General features: G+C 31.6%; 1 protein-coding gene across 3 annotated transcripts in view; it reads left to right on the top strand.

Moving 5' to 3' along the window:
• TECRL (trans-2,3-enoyl-CoA reductase like) overlaps positions 1 to 17521 on the top strand; it is a 121665-nt gene that overhangs the window by 68363 nt on the left and 35781 nt on the right. For 2 of the 3 annotated variants that reach the window (XM_021938586.2, XM_021938588.2), the window contains exons 3-4: positions 5467 to 5511; positions 11616 to 11719. In XM_021938586.2, the coding sequence (XP_021794278.1) occupies positions 5467 to 5511; positions 11616 to 11719 (149 nt within the window). The remainder of the gene's footprint in view (positions 1 to 5466; positions 5512 to 11615; positions 11720 to 17521) is intronic. The other variant, XM_021938587.2, reaches the window with a different exon arrangement.

Here is a 17521-nt window from a genome sequence, read left to right as displayed (position 1 = left end):
TCTCATACTAAACCATTAAATGTCTCACTGGCATCCTTGGTTTCATTCTGGCTTGATCACTTAATTATGTAGGTAGCATTTACAAGACTGCAAAGAAATGGTTTACAGAGAATAAAATGGTCCATTTAATTCCAGTGAAGTACTATACTAAATGAATCATTTTTAACAAAATAAATCCAGCTAATTTAACTATTAAATCAGTAGCCAGTAACTTTAGCACATCAAGGAAGAGTTTTGGCTAATATTTGATGTTTATTTCTTAAGAAGAAATACAAGAATTCATGTACCTGCCCCTTTTCTTAGATCTGTAGGCCTCCACTGTTTAGAAGGAGTATAACAATTCTAATAAAATAAGATATTCAAAGTGATAATACAATATACATAGGACATTCTCTCATGCCATGACACTTCCTATTTAGCATTCCATTCCCCAATTAATACTTCCTATTCCTTAATTTTGTTTTGCACATTCTTCCTAAATTTTCAGGATGGTTTAAAGTCAAAGAATACTTCCCATTTTGTATATTATGGTTGTATATACTGTTTGCATAAGCACATACATTATTAGTAGCACTATAATCATATTTTATATAATCAAATTACAAGATATTCTGCTTTTTTATATAGAATTATCCACATGCATGGCAGAATTTTACTCAATATTGTTTTATTTATCTCATCCCTTTCTCTTGAAATCAATTTCTTTTTCTCAAATTGGTCCTTTAGATGTTAATCTAATGATAGAAAGAAGTGTTCTATTGACAGTAAGACTTGTTAGTCTAATTAAACTTGTCCTTATTTTACATTTTATTTCAATAGTGTTTTATTTAAAAGCTATTTGGCCAATATCTTATATTGCTCTTTAGAACTCTTCTATTAGTTTAATTGCCATTTATTTGTTGGTAATATTTATGGCATTTTTTGTTATTTTTTAATCTGTCTTTTTAAAATATTTTTCTATTATTGTTTCAAACGTTTTAATAATTATACACTTACATCTGGTTTTCATTAAATATATATTCAGTATATATGTCTTGTCATCATACATGTCTTTAATTATATATATCAATATATGAATATGTATACATTTTATTTTATATATATGTATATCGTTATTTACAGTAATTCTTCAATATTTATCTTGATATATTTTGCCAGTGTTGGAAAACTCTCAGCCATCATATCATTCAATATATAGATTTTTTACTTTTCTTTAACTTTTTTATTCTCACATGTCATTTTCACATATATTAGAATGATGTACTTTTTCATTGTTCATCATGTATATATCATACACCTTTCCTATTTCACATGTTTATCTCTCTTTGCTTTAGTTGGGATATTTTCTTCCAACTTCCAGTTCACTATTTTTCTCTCTACCATGAGATGATATCTCATAAACCCATTTACTATACTTTACAGTTCCAAAATGTCTGTGTTTCTTTCTATAGTTTCCAGATTTCCAGACAAATAATTCTGTCTTATATTTTATGTTTATATCAATCATAGTTATTCTTAATTGTGTATGAAAACTTTATCTGAATTGTTGGTGAAACTCTGTAATACCTTTTAATTTCCCCCTGGTTTTTCATCATGTCTTGTCTTCTAGCACTCTTTGTTATATTTTATTGAGGCCTGGTATTATATATGAAAAAAATTAGAGGTAATTATAGGGTCTGAATAAAGAAGTGATCTCCTTCCAGAGAAGATTTACATTTGCCTCTGCCAGCAGTAAGGCTGGACTTTGGAGGTTACAGATCACTTTAATTCAAACAGGGATGGAGATGACTCAAAATTGGACTTAATTTCCTTTAAGAATTGATTGATTTCTGATTCATCCTAATTTAAGGGTAATGACTGAAATTGTGAACTTTTACCAGAGTTTTTCTTTGTGCATAAAGTTTGATTTTTGTCCCATTAGGCTCATAGGTGTGTGAAAAGCCCTGCTCAGCTTCCTCGCCTCTTAGCAACTTCTTCCAATATAAACAGATGCCCTTAGGGGAATGGAGCTGTAGTTGCTGGACTTGGCTTTCTGAGCATCCTCTGTCTCCCAGATCTTGGTTCCCTAATTATTTTTATTTTTCTTAACAACTCTGTGGAGATTTTGATAAAATATTTTCTCATACTTTTTCAGTTGTTTGCTGCAGGAGGGATGGATGAGATGGAATATGTGATTTGTCATTGCAATTAATGGACTTTTTTGCTTATTGTTGTATATGCCTGTGAACATATATCATTTAATTTTGGTCCCTATTTCTTTTCATCTATCTTTCATATTTTCTTAATCCCTTTATCTTTCTGCTTTCTGAGTAGTTTCTTCAGGCTCATCCTTTCATTGACTAATTCTTCTGTTTGTTCTGTATGACTACACCATCATTCCATTACATTTTAATCATAAGGTACAAAAGGTTTTATTTCAATAAATTTTATTTGATCTTTTCTCAAAAAAGCCTGTAGGTTTTTGCAGTTCTAATATTTTTGATTCTTTTTTTTTTTTTTAAATCTTCCAATCATCTTTAAGTGATTTAGGTGACTTTCTGTGAGATTTCATATTTCTGATGTTCTCTGGAGTTAATCTTATTATTTATCATGTCCCTGCACACTTTCTAAAGGTGAATTAGTTTTTATATGATTCTTAAAACTTAAATTGTAAGTTTATCTACTTGAGGGTTTTAAGTTGTGTTACCTAAACTGAATGGATGGTCCTGCAGTAGGGTATTTTTTCTAGGACCAGGTGTCCCAGAAGTATTATAGCTTCAGACCACCATTAGTGGCACACTACTAAAGTTTCAATGAGAGTATTCCAAAAACCTAACAATAATATTATAATATATACTTGAGCATCAAAACTTAATATGGCACCAGTGGCTGTTTACAAATTCTCAAGGGATATATATTTTCTATCTTTGAACAGGCAGAGATTGACATATTTTACCTGTATTGGAGGTGAATTCCTTTCTAATTATCTCTTTCAATTAAAGATGTTTATTTGTGCATAAGAATCACAAGTACTGGCCTAGGGCTTTATGTAGATTCCCAATGTACAAGAAAACCAAAGAAATTGTGTGAACCCAAAACTTACTGAATTATTTCTCAGATTCTTGATTATTTTGTATCACTGGATTTTCCTTTTTTTGTCTTGGGATCTCTATGCATAAAAGTTATATTTTATCTAGGAATACTAGTTATATGCAGTGTCTATATTGCCAGAAACAAAATATGTTCATTCTTCAGGATGTGGTATTTGTTTAGAATAGAATTGTCATTCTTATTGTATTGACTGCATGCTTCAAATATAGTTAATAACAAATATAATTCTGTTTTTCTTGACAACTCAAATGTTTTCTCCCATTAATCACTTTATTTGGGGTGAGGATCAACTGTGGTCTAATATGAATTCAGTGGTATTCACCTTTATTATTTCTTTCTATGGGATAAAGTTTGGTGATTAATTAAACTTTTATTTGGGGGAGAGACAGAGTCTCATTGTATTGCCCAGGCTGGTCTTGAACTCCAAGGGTCAAGTATTCTTCCAGTCTTGGCCTCCCAAAATGTTGGGATTACAGGTGTGAACCATCACGCTCAACTGATTAATTAAAATTTATCATTAATGAGCATCTTTTTTACTTCAGATATATTTTACTCCTATTATAATTTTAACACCACCCTACGGGTTATCAACATTTGAACTTTTGATCAATATTGAATTAAATTTCCACATGAGCAATGACCATATATATTCTGTCAATCATTAAGTATCCTTAAGAGGTCGTTAATGTTCAATTCCAAACAAGAGCTTTGTAAGGTCTTAAAATTACAAGAGACAACATTTAATTCATTTTAGTGCTCGTATTTCAGAAAATAAACTGGCAGGTTTTATTTCTGTAAGTCTGTTAAGACTTCCAGACACTTCACAGTGGTTCGAACATTGTTGCATTCAATGCATAATCAGGTGTTGCTAAGCAGCACGCTATAACTTTATTATTTTAGGTAGCATATAAACATATTTTGTTTACTTTAACCTATGAAAGGTGTTTCTCTGATTTTTTCTTCATATTTAGTTTCTCCTTTTTCTCTTTCCTGGACAGTATAGTAAAATAGTAAAGTAGAGCCCTCAGTTTTCCCTTATAAAATAGAATAATAATTTTATGTATCCTTCTGTGGACTTTAAACATTTATTGTACTATATTCAATCTTTCAAATATTTGTTCTTTAAAAAGTACTAATAATTGAGCATATTAGTTTGACTTCATATCATGGCTATATTTGGGGTATTTATTATTATTGTAAATGCATTGAAAAGTTGTAATCAAAGCAATATAGTTTTTAACCAAATAAAATTATTTGGCTATGGAAAGTCATGGAGTTTTGTGTTTTGATTTATTAGCTTTAAGAAAATAACATTTTCTAGATAGTTAAATTTATTTCAGTGTATGCGTTTACAATACCCACTCATAATAGACTTTAGAAGGTAAAAGATACAATATATTCTTAAAATTACCCACATTTATTTTTCATCTGACCTTCCTCTTTTCTTTCACTTAGTAATATATTACCTACTAATAGAGGCTCTGTCCATGGTTTCTCATTTCCATGAAGTACACTTATGCCTTTCTAGTCCTGAGTCATCTCTGCTTTCTCCCATGAATGTATTGAAAAAAAAAAAAGAAGATAATTGTGGAAAATTCGTTTAAAAATACTCTTTTAAAAAATTTATTATATATGTGGTAAATTTGTTTAAAGTTTAATCTCAAAGTTAAGAAGCAAACTTTTAATGGAGACTTTAAAACGATGGTATAGAATTTATTTTAAGATAAAGTTATATTCTGATAATTGTGAATCAACTCTTCATTATGGCAGTGTATAATAAAGATGATTTGATTTTTCTATAGAGATAGAATTATTTAGTGTTCTCTTTATTCCTAATGGTAGTGTAAAGAGAAAATTTCAAGTACTGTTTCTGCTATGACCAATCAACTCATAATATTAAAAGTCAATGACACATGTAATTCTGATAGACATCTTAGTATTTACTCTTGATAGAGAAAATAACCCAATTTCAGGTGCAAATATTAGACAAATTTCAAATGAGATTAAAGTCCCCAGTTTTAAATGAAATATGTTCAAGCTTTTTATTGATGAAAAACTTACATAGACTGAAGTGCACAATTCATAGCTCGTACTACTTGATGTATGTCCAAAACCTGAACACACCTATGTAACAAGTCCAAAGATCAAAAAGCAAAAATTTACCACTTTTAAAGCTTTCTTCGTGCTTTCTCTCAGTCACTATCTGTCATTGTTGGTCAGCACCCTATAAAAGATAACCACTATTTCTATTTCTGAAACTAGATAACTTATTTTATGTACTTCCTAGATCTAAATTGTCTTCCCATGGAAACAGTTAGTTTTATAAGTGATAGTTACACTTTTTCTGACAATTAAATGTTATTTCTCATTGAATAGGTCCAAAGTGGTACCCTTCTCGAGTTGGTCTGCAGCTAGAATGTGGTAAGCAGCATTTTTCACTGATGTGTTTATTTAATTTAGAATCCTTTTTCTATTTTCAAAAGCTGACATTCACTTATCACTTAGTAAATATATAAATATTAGTATATTTAATTGATTCTCCTAACAAACTAGAGCTCCACTTTTATAAATGAATAATTTAGTCTCAAAGAGGTATTTTTTACATATTCACGGTCCATGAGTTTTAGAAGCAGATTCTGAAACTAAAATATTTTTGTCTGTGAAGCTTTAACTGGTCACCTTCTCATTCTACTGCCCCACCACATATTTTTAAGGTTAATGCTTATTTTTTTTCATTTTTTTTCTTTTTCTTTTTGCTGTTATAAAGCAGAATAAGTGACATAAGGAACAAAACTAATGAATTTGGAGAAGAAGCGTTATGCCCACTGTTAAACCTCAAGTTTCTCAGATTTTTAAACTCTATGATCTCAAGAAATTTATCAATAAATGCACTTAAAAATGGCTCCTACCAATAATTACTGCTACTGACACTACATCGACTTTATTTTAAAATTGGAATTTTAAATTTTAATGAAAGCTGTGGGTAGCATGTACTTTTTTCAGGATAGAGTGCTGATACTTAGTAAAAGTCTTCGATAGTAAATCTGTAGGAGGTACCTCTTAAGGAATTTCAATCTCTCAATTTTTCATAAATGATGAGTTGATTTTTTGTTTCTATTGTTTTTCCTAATATCTAGATTGTCCTCTCTCAGGTATTACATGCACTTAAAGACAAATGATTATTTTGTTGAGTCTCTCAAAACTGTTATGAGTGTTTTCATTGCTGTCTTAAACATTTAATCTTTCTCTGAGACCTGTGTGTTCAAAACAAACAACTATGCAAGATTTCTAGAAGCCACACTTTTTTGATTCTCTCAAATTTTTTTGGCTCAAATGTTCAAGAAAAATTCCCAACTACCTAGAGTTTAAGAAAAAAAAACATTATTGTCTCTTTTTTTTTTTTTTTTTTTTTTTTTTTGCCTTCATATGGCCTAGCACATTTCAGCACATGAATGCCTTTCAATACATGGATGTTGACATATACGAAATGTAATTGACTCTTACCCAAAGAAGCCTCAAAGAATGTCACACACAACATTGTCAAATGTAACTTCCATTTGAAGGACACTATAAAAGACTGATAAATTTCTGTTAGTTCAGTGTTCTGGTGAATATGACATATTCCTTTTCTCCCAAATTTATTTACCTAGTTGAGTGTACCAGGGTGGGATATGAGATGAGTAAAATGTAGTTGTCTACGTGTCCTTAAAAAGGAATGTAATAATGTATTTGAAAAAAGAATCAATTGATTTGGTGAGATATGGTGCAAAGAAATCAAAATCCAAAGCTCACTTGGATTGATTCAGATTTTTACATTTGATTGACTCTCTCATAGTTACTTGCCTACAGGGTCTTCTTTTATGTTGCAGAACTAAAAAAACACTTAAATCATTTTTAAAGTGTTAGAGTTCATATGTTTATAATGTATATGATGATTGGCACAGGCTAGTTGCTCCATCAGTCTTAGTCATAACTATTAATATTAAGAAGAAAAAAAAGACAATACAAAAAAAAAGCAAGGTCTTAATATCTATACATGTTTGCTCACAAAATATACTTACTAGAATCATGGATCTTATATGAATATTAGAGACTTCTATAGTTTCCTCACAAAAAAGAAATCTTTAAAACACAAATAAAATAACAAGCATTGTTTTTCATGGGTAAAATTTTAACCAATTCTTCAGCTCTGTGTCTCTGCTGAGCTGTGCTATATTTAGCTGAACTTGGCTAGGTTCATGCATGCAGCTGCAGTGAGCTCCTGGGCTGTTAGGGAATGATTGGTCTACAATAACCACAACTTTCATGAAATTCCCTTTGTTCTATGTGGTCTCTCACCTCTCAGCAAAATAGTTTAGACTTACTCACAAGCTGGGAGTAGAGGTATAAAAATGAGCAGAGATACTAAAGAATTGTTGAAGCCCAGATTTGGAACTAGTAAATGACCGTTTGTCCCACAAGTCACTAGTTAGCCCATATTCAAGGAGTGGGAATATAAGGACAGCTATCACTGAGAAGAACTACAAGGTCATACTGTATATGGTGTAGATATGGTGAAGAATTTCAGCTATTTTTACAATAAATCTGTCATATAATCTGGTAAGTAAAATGTTTTGTATCTTCCTACTTTTATTCATATGCTTTATAATGTCCTGGAAGGACTGGGTAAAATTTCTAATGTTTAAAATCATTGGATTTCTACATAGAAAATATAGATTTTTTTCCATCACTGTTTCCAAGCAATATATTAAAGCTCCATCCACATCCTTTATACAATAGTCTTGACAAACCACTAGGTTTGTGGTTGGTTGTGTACCCCAGTTCCAGGCCCATACATGGGAGGGACTATCGAAAGACTGGGTTGTGCTTGTGTTAATTTGGTCAGGAAATTCAGGGCCCTTAAGTGACTGAAGCATGATCTAGAAAAATACATCATGGGATCTAGTTAGGCATGTCCTGTCCTCTTGGCCCCACACATTCCTCTCCCTTTGATAAAGGACGTAATCATGGAAAGCCAAGGACAATGGTCCCTTTTTCTTGAGTCTGAGTGCTATGATTAATGATACATCTGGATTCCGTCAAGTCGTTTTTTCAAAATCTCATATTGATGGGACTACATTTTAAAAATAGAATGCCAATCTCTGTTCTTTGAAGTTGGCAAGGATGATAGAAGGGTAGAAACTAACCCCTTTTCTAAGTGTGCTAATAGATATAATTGGAAATATATTTTCAGCACACTTTCAAGTGATACAAAGCCAGTTGAATTTTTTGTCCATATTAACATTTTCTTGTTCTTATACATAATTGTCATAATAGTACTGACACTTTTGATATCAAAGTCTTCACTTTGATCCATATTGCAAACATTTTCTATCCCTATGTAACAAATTTGCACAAATTTAGCAGTCTAAAAAATCTATCATTTATTAGATTGAAGCCACATTATGGCTTGATTCTCTGATTAGGATATTATAAGACTGGAATGAGAGTGTTGACTGTACTGAATTCTCATGTGAAGACTCTTGACAAAAAGCCACTTCCATCTTCTTTTGTGTTATTGGAAGAGTTTGTGTTGAAAATGCTTGTTCCCCGGTGCCACAAAGAAATAGCACTCGAACATAAATTTAATTCTTTCAGCAAGGCAATTTTTACTTTCTGCAGAAAGGGTGCTCATGATAGATGGAATAATGGCAAGAGCACCTTTTTGCATTTTATGTTTGTTTGTTTGTTTGTTTGGTCTTTGCAGTTGCATGAGAGAAGTTCCTGTGTTCTTGCTGGCTGTCACTTCCTAGAGACTGCTGTCTTTTCTCAAAGGCCACCTGTACCCTTGACATTGACCTTCTCCATCTTCAAGCCAGCAATAGCACAGTGAATCTTCCCAATGCACTGAATCTCTGAATTCCTCTGTCTCTGATTTCTGCACACAGATTGTAAAAATTCATGAAATAAATCAGGACTACCTAGATAATCTCATTTTTAAAAACCATGCAATATAATTTAATCAACAGAGTAACAGCCTATCATATGTAGAACTTCAGGGATTATACAGGGAACAGAAATCCTGAGAATTATCTAAGAAATCTGCCTACCACACATGTGTTCTTAGGCAAACCCAGGACTATGTTCACATTTTCAAAGCAATACAAAATTATCTTTATATGTAATTACATATACATATATGTATTTTTAAAATAGTAATCAATTTAAATGAAATTTCTAAAATATAACTATAACATGGTTTTCAATAAAGCACCCAAAGAACCATATACATTAATATGACCACCTAAACTATCTGGCTGTTAAAAGTGAATTTATCAAATTTCTGCCTTCAAATGTAACATACAATAATTGTATATTTTCCTTTCCTTTTAAAAGTCCTTTAATTATAAACATAAGTAAATATCTTGGATTCTGAAAGATCATCTAATTGTAGATGCAAATTAGTATTTTCTTATTTATTTCAAAAATAGAGACTGGAATGATGCCTTTTAATGATGTAGATAATATAAATCACAAATAACATATGTTAAGTATAACAGTAATAATAATAACAATAATAGGATTATATTTGAGAGATTAATTCATTTTGGTATATGAGTCTACTCACTTTTCTTCCTGCTTGGTATACATTTCTTTAAATAAAACAAAATATATTTGTATCTTATCTTATTAAATAATATTTAAGCTTTTTCAAATATTTTCTTATAAATAGTGCTTAAAAATATATTTTTGTACTATCTTCCCATATACACATTCCAGACTTGTCTGGTGGTTATTTTTAAGAATGCAGTCAATTATGTTTATTTTACATCTATCTTATGAGTAGCTCCTTTCAGTAATCTTTGCTATATCTTTGTCTTACTATGTCTAAAGCCTGTAATACTGGAAACCTTAGTGTGTTTTCATTCCTTTCTTTCCAGCTTCATTCATGTCCCTGCAAAGGACATGAACTCATTCCTTTCTTTCCATGCTGAATATACAATTTCATCAAGCCCCATGGTTTTAAATGTTAATGACTTTCAAATATCTACACACACTTCTACCCTGCTGCCTATTTGTTGATTCTTTCTTGAATGTCTAAAAGATACCACACACTTAAAATACCTTAAAGACTGTTAATTTTTACCCTCATATCTTGCTTTTGCTGTAGTCTTCTTCATGTCAGTTAATGACCATTACAATGCACTTAAGTACTCGGGCCAAAAATCTAACTGTCTTTACCTCACTGAATCCTCTCTTCTCAATCAGTTTATTAAGAAGTTGAATCCAGGCCGGGCGCGGTGGCTCAAGCCTGTAATCCCAGCACTTTGGGAGGCCGAGACGGGCGGATCACGAGGTCAGGAGATCGAGACCATCCTGGCTAACACGGTGAAACCCCGTCTCTATTAAGAAATACAAAAAACTAGCCGGGCGAGGTGGCGGGCGCCTGTGGTCCCAGCTACTCGGGAGGCTGAGGCCGGAGAATGGCATGAACCCGGGAGGCGGAGCTTGCAGTGAGCTGAGATCCGGCCACTGCACTCCAGCCTGGGCGACAGAGCGAGACTCCGTCTCAAAAAAAAAAAAAAAAAAAAAAAAAAGTTGAATCCAGACTATGTTCAAAATATATTTACAATTGATACATTTTAACATTTTCACCAATATCACCTTAATCCCAACAAAAGATCAGCTCCAGCTGGATTAATTTTGAATGTCTCCTAAATAATCACCTCACTTCCCTTCTTTCTACTTTTCACACAGCATCCAGAATATATTTTAAAAAGATAAATTATGCCATTCTCCTGGTGTTTTGGAGGGACCACTCATCTATCCACCTCTAATTTATACTATTATAAAATCATTTAGAAATAAGTTGAGATGTCGTTGTACTAACACTCAAAATTATACTTTTTGTTGTTTTGTTTTGTTTTCATTTTGAGGCAGGGTCTCACTTTGTCGCCCAGACTGGAGTGCAGTGAAGCGATCACAGTTCACTGCAGCTTTGACCTCCCTGGCTCAAGCAATCCTTCCACCTCAGTCGCCTGAATTGCTGGGTCTACAGGCACACAGCACCAAGGCTGGCTAATTTTTTTCTTTTTTTTTTTTTGTAGAGACAGAGTTTCGCCATGTCACCAAGATGGCTGGAACTCCTGGGCTCAAGCGATCTGCTCACCTCAGCTCGACAAAATGTTGAGATTACAGATGGGAGCCTTCACACCCATCCTAAAATTATACTTTAAAAAAAATCCTGTATGTTATTTGTTTAGGCCCTAATATGACATGTTCTCAGAAATAATAAGATAGTAACTAATGGTAGTCTAAATTTTGGTTAGATGATATTGGGAAACCACTGTGCATTTGATAAGTTGCTAGATATATGTTATAAAATGGCATTGTTCACATTTTGTTTTACTTTGAAGATTTCTTTTACATTGTAATTTCCATATTAAATTAATTGCTAGCTTTTACTGATTTTACATTAAGAAATTATTTATCATTATGCTAAGAAATTGTATTAAAGTAACATTTTCTTGTTGTTTTTATTTTAGATGGGCCTTTTTTGAAGGACTACATTACCATTCAAAGTATTGCAGCTTCCTCCATTGTCACGCTGTATGCTACAGATCTAGGTCAACAAGTCAGCTGGACCACAGTAAGTGCCAATCTGAAATGTAACATACATGCCTCACATTTTGCTCTAAGTAATTCATTGACAGACTATTTCTATCAAATAAACTCATAGTGAAACAAAATGTACTGAATGGTATTTTAAATTTTCTATTCTTACTATGACCAGTGGCCAAAGGTCTACTCAAGTATTGGAGCAATAGAAAACCACAGTTTTGAAAAACAAAGATGAATTCTGTTTGTTGTTGTTGTTGTTGTTGTTGTTGTTGTTGTTGTTTTAAGTGTCAATCCACTCTATGACTGGGAGCTTCAACTTTGTTACCAAAATACCAGGAGTTCGGTCTAGGTTCTGCTGCTAACTGCACAGAAAGCCAATGACAGTGATGACAAATACTGCCAAGGAAGAAGGCTTAATTTGGATGCTGCAACAGAGGAGCTAGGAGCTCAGTCTCAAATCCATCTGCCTGACTAAAACTAGGGATTTATACAGCAGTGAAGAAATGTAACAATGTGTAAGAAAATAGGTACTAGGGAGGGACAAGGAGGCATCTGGTGGGGTGATGTGATGTGTTTCAGTTCTTTGATACTCTTTTGAGAGGGCTGAAGGTTCTTTCCTGAAGAATGAACTTAGGTAGAACAGATACAAGTTTCAAACTTTAACAGTAATAAGGGTCAATTTCTACATTTGTCCAAAAAGAACTGTCTATGGGACTATTGGGCTGGTTTCATCTGCTCTGCCTATGCTTTGTTATTTACATGGTATCTCTTTACCTTTTCCTTCTAGTAATCTAGGGACATCACAGACTCTTTTGACACTGGAGAGAAGAGTATAGAATATACAGTTAAAAAGGAGGTTCTCAGTCAGAGAAACAAACTTTTGGCAACTGACTATGAAAAAGTAAACTTCTTTCAGCCTGTGAAAATGTTCTTTTGGCTGTTTTTGGAGGAAAATAGCAGGTTTTAAAATTATGATATTTGAAAATGGCATTAGAAGAATGAAGACTACATTGAAAAGACATGGAGGGTTAAGAGGCAGTGAAAATACTTGCTATTAGTGCACAGTATTGAAACACTCATGGGTAATAGAATACATCAATGGAATAGCTTCAACAGCAAAAGGAAATGTTAATATGATATTTAGTAACAGAGGCAGTGAGAGAATTAATAAATAGTTTTGATATACAAAGAATAGTGAGCTCCTTTTCTTTCAATTACATTAAACTTCTGTTATTTGTATTATTTAAACTATGAAAGTTTTTCTTTGCAGTTACATTCCACTCCATATCTGTAATTACCCTTAATCTTTTTCTATTCAAAATGACTTTTATTTTTGCCACAATTAACAATTGACATTACCATTCATAGTTATTTGAGCTGTTTCTTTACAATTAAACAACCATTTTTGTAAGTATTACGAAGGTATGACAATTTATACATTAATATTTGTTAATTTTAATCTAACGCAAATTTAATTTTAAATTAATTAATTAAAATATTGCTACATTTGTTAATATTTTCTAACAATCATTCCTTTTAAGATATATTTTCGGCCGGGCGCGGTGGCTCACGCCTGTAATCCCAGCACTTTGGGAGGCCGAGGCGGGTGGATCACGAGGTCAGGAGATCGAGACCATCCTGGCTAACACGGTGAAACCCCGTCTCTACTAAAACACAAAAAATTAGCCGGGCGCGGTGGCGGGCGCCTGTAGTCCCAGCTACTTGGGAGGCTGAGGCAGGAGAATGGCGCGGACCCGGGAGGCGGAGCTTGCAGTGAGCCGAGATCGCGCCACTGCACTCCAGCCTGGGCGACAGAGTGAAGACTCCGCCTCAAAAAAAAAAAAAAAAAAAAAAAAAAAGATATATTTTCTGTGTAATTAATTAGTTCTATTTTATGTTTTCACTAAATTGTTGATTTATTTTCCAAAGTATATTGAACTTTTTAGTACTAATTTGTACCACTAAAGATTGAGTTTAGAATCTTATGAATTCTTGTGAAGCATATTTTAATGTTTAGAAAACAACCTATAGAAGATGCATGCATTTGCAAATAAAGTTTTAATACTGTACTTAAATGTAATGTCTACAGACCTTTGCTTAAAGAGATTTTAGAAAAGAGTGTTTGGTCTTCAAAGGTTAAAATATTCACAGGGTCTTTGTCCACATTTATGACAAAAAGGGAACTCTGTTTACAGAAATTGTGTCAGGGTGAGCAGCATTAAACCATTAAATCATTAGAAATTTCAACTTCATCACTTGCATGAGCACTGAGAAGAAAACACACTAAAGTGGAATTATTTGGCAATTGTACTAGAAAATTATAGTTTATTTGAGAGGAAAATCATTTATGTGACAAAGAGAACTCTGCAAATAGGCTAGATATTTTTAAATCAATCCCATGGATCACACATTCTTTCACTCCAAATGAGTCAGCTCTATTTAATGCTAAAAATATACACACTACATTGCAATTACACCCATTTTGTATCCACTAAACTATACAACAAAAGTAATGTTTTACCACATATGACTTTCTTGTACATTGAAAAATATGAAAATCTGTTCCTATAATAAAACATTTCATAGATTTTTGGGGAAATAATCTATTTAATTTAACAAGGTTAAAATTAAGATGTTAATATTTTTCTCCAACCAACAGTGTGTTACAAAATATTGAGAAAAATCCTGCCTCATTTAACTTACTAAAAACCTTAAGATAAAGGATTAATATGATAATATAACAATTCTAATTATATGAATACTGTTGATTAATTCAAGTTATGCAGTTTTCACCATTTTTTGTATTAATTCATGTGTGTATGTGTTAACATGTAATTCTATGCAATTTATGCCTTGTATAAGGTCATGTATCTAACACCAATGTCAAGATAGAGAATTGCTTCATCCTTAAGAAGGAACTTCTTCCTGTTATCTTTGCATACTTACACATACTTTTTCCTATCCTGGAGTAACCACTGACATGTTCTTCATCTCCCTCTTTTTGTCATATGGAAAATGCTCTATAAAATGATTTAAACAATATTTTGAGATTGATGTTTATTTTTCTGTAAGCATAGTGTCCTTGAAATCCATCCTGATTTTTGTTTGTATCGATAATTGGTTCCTTTACATTGGTGAGTAGTATTCAGTTATATGGATGTAATGGGCTTTGTTTAATCATTTACTCTTTGAATTACATTTGGGTGTTTTTTAGTATTTTGCTATTGCAAATAAACCTGCAATGAATATTAGAGGTATTTGTATGAACTTTTTAAAAAATTTATCTGGGACACAGTGTTGAGTTTTGAGAATTCTTCATATAATTTAGAAACGACTCCTTGTATATGTGGTTTGGAAATATTTTCTCTCATTCTTTAGCTTGTCTTTTCATCATCTTAACAGAACTTTTCACTGAAAGAATTGTTTTCAATTTTAATGCAGTCTAATTTATCAAGGTTTTCTTTTAAAGATTATGCTTTTGCTTTCATATATAAGAATCCTTCAACTAGTTCTATGTCCTGGAGTTTCTCTCCTGTGTTTTCTTATGAGTTTAATAGTTTTATGTTTTACACTTTAATGATAGTCTATTTGTATTGTAAATTCCACATTTTTAATCTCTAAATCTCATTTTCCTCAATTTGTCTTATGTGTTCTATAACCTTTTTTTGTCTTTTTTTCTCACCTTATTTTGAATTAATTGTCATGCTCTCTTTTCTATTACCTTTGTGTTATTTTGGTATTTATGTCTTCTATTTTACTAATTCTAGGGGTTATCAAAGATATTACAGAGTGTACCCTTGAGATATTAAATGCTAATATACATATTTATATTTGATTTTACTAATGTAAAAATATTTCATAAATATTGAATATAAAGTTGAATGACTTTATATTTGAGCTCCTCTTGACTCATTTTTCATGGTTTTGTTATAATTTTCTATATATGTTAAATGCAAATATATTACTAAAATTTTATCTAACAAATACCTTACCCTTTAGACTTATCCTTTTTGCTGCAATTTAGTTATTTCTTCTAATGTTGAGCTTACATCTGGTATCCTTCTCCCTGAAGAACATCTTTTGTGTTTTATTGTAGTTCTGTCATTGATGAATTATCTCTATTGTTTATCTTAACATGTCCTTATTAACTGTTATCGTTAAAGAACATTTTTACATAAAAATAAGTTTACGTTGGCAGTTCTCTTTTCTTAACTTCACAATATTTTATTGTTTTAATTTCTGAATTCCATTGTTTCTGTTGAAAAGTCAGCTTTACTCCTTTGAAAGTAATGTGTCTTTTCTAAATAATTCTTGTTTGGTTTTGTTATCAGTAATTTGACTATGATATACACAATTATAATTATATTTTTATTTATCTTGCTTTAGTTTTATCTAAGCTGGTGGTTTAGTGTATTCATGTGCACAAACATACATGCATATAATTTGAAAAATTAGCTACCATTATCTATTCAAGTGTTCCTTGTCCATTATTCTCTTTAAATTCTTCTTTTAAATTTTATATTACATTTCATTATTTTTCTTTTCAAAGATTTTACATATCTGAAAAATCTCAACCTTATCTTTCATTTATTTTAACACATAAAAGATAGTTTTTGTTAAAGTTTGTGTCTGATATTCCTGTCGTGCGCATCTTCAATTTTTTTATTTTTGCTATTTCTCTTCGTTTTGCTCACAGTCTGTTTAGTCTTTGTATACCTGCATATTTCTAAATGCAGAAAATTTATGTGAAAAATTTTAATGATAACTGACATCTAGGTGATTTTTATCTTCTTTCAAAGATAAGTTACCATCTTCCAAATGAATGAATTGCATTATTGGATCCAAGTCATTTTGATCCAATCAATAATTGAAATGATTTTAGGGTGAGTTTTAGAATCTGTGGAGACAGTTTTATGAGGCCATCTTCATCTTTTGGAGACGATGAACAACTGTTTTTGTTTTTTCATTCCCAGGCCCCATCAAAAATCTGTTCTTCTTATCAGGCTTATATGAGGCTTCATATGCAAGGTTCAGTCTCCTCTCTGGATCCCCCATTTCAAAATTCTTGACCTTCTAATTCCTCAATGATATTAAATCTCTGAAGACTGAAAAAAACTTTTTAAAATATTTTGATCAGTTTTTCTCACTACACTCATTAGTATTTTGTGTTTGATTTATCTAGAATAGAAATCTCCATTATATGTTATTTATTTGACAAACCACAAAAAAACACTATTTTTATCTGGCATGATACTAATTTCAACAGTATTCATTAAGTACAAAGTGTTATTGCTGTATTACAACTGATAAATGCTTCCAAAACTTTATGTAACACCCTTATCTTCAGGAGATTAAGGTTAAAACTACTTTATTTTGTTTTCAACAATTCTAAAATATACATTTTTTTAACTGCTGATAACAATTTTAGAAAAGGAGATAGTAAATCCAAAAATGCCCTAATAATGATAGTACTATTTTTTTTCAAGATAAAATGAAATACATTAAGCACAATTTAAGCACATGGACTCTAACCAATTCACAATTGCAGCTTCATTTTTTTTTAAGCAGAATATTACCTTTTTCAATTTATACATATATCACATTGAAGATTCCACTGAGGTTTCAAAGACTCCCAGTTTCCTTGCTTGCGTAGTACAAATAATGAATTTTGTATTCAAAACAAAAGATTAGTTTAACACAGTTAACTTTTTGAAAGAGAAAATATAAACAGGATTTGATAACGGAAATAAATTGAAATTTCAATATAGTGTTTATCTTCAAAATAAGAAGAAGGTGTATCTGCCTCTTTAGAATATAGAATCTTCAGTAG

This window comes from Papio anubis, chromosome 3 (genome assembly GCF_008728515.1).
Source record: "Papio anubis isolate 15944 chromosome 3, Panubis1.0, whole genome shotgun sequence".
Lineage (NCBI taxonomy): Eukaryota > Metazoa > Chordata > Mammalia > Primates > Cercopithecidae > Papio > Papio anubis.
This window is presented reverse-complemented; position numbering and strand designations above follow the sequence as displayed.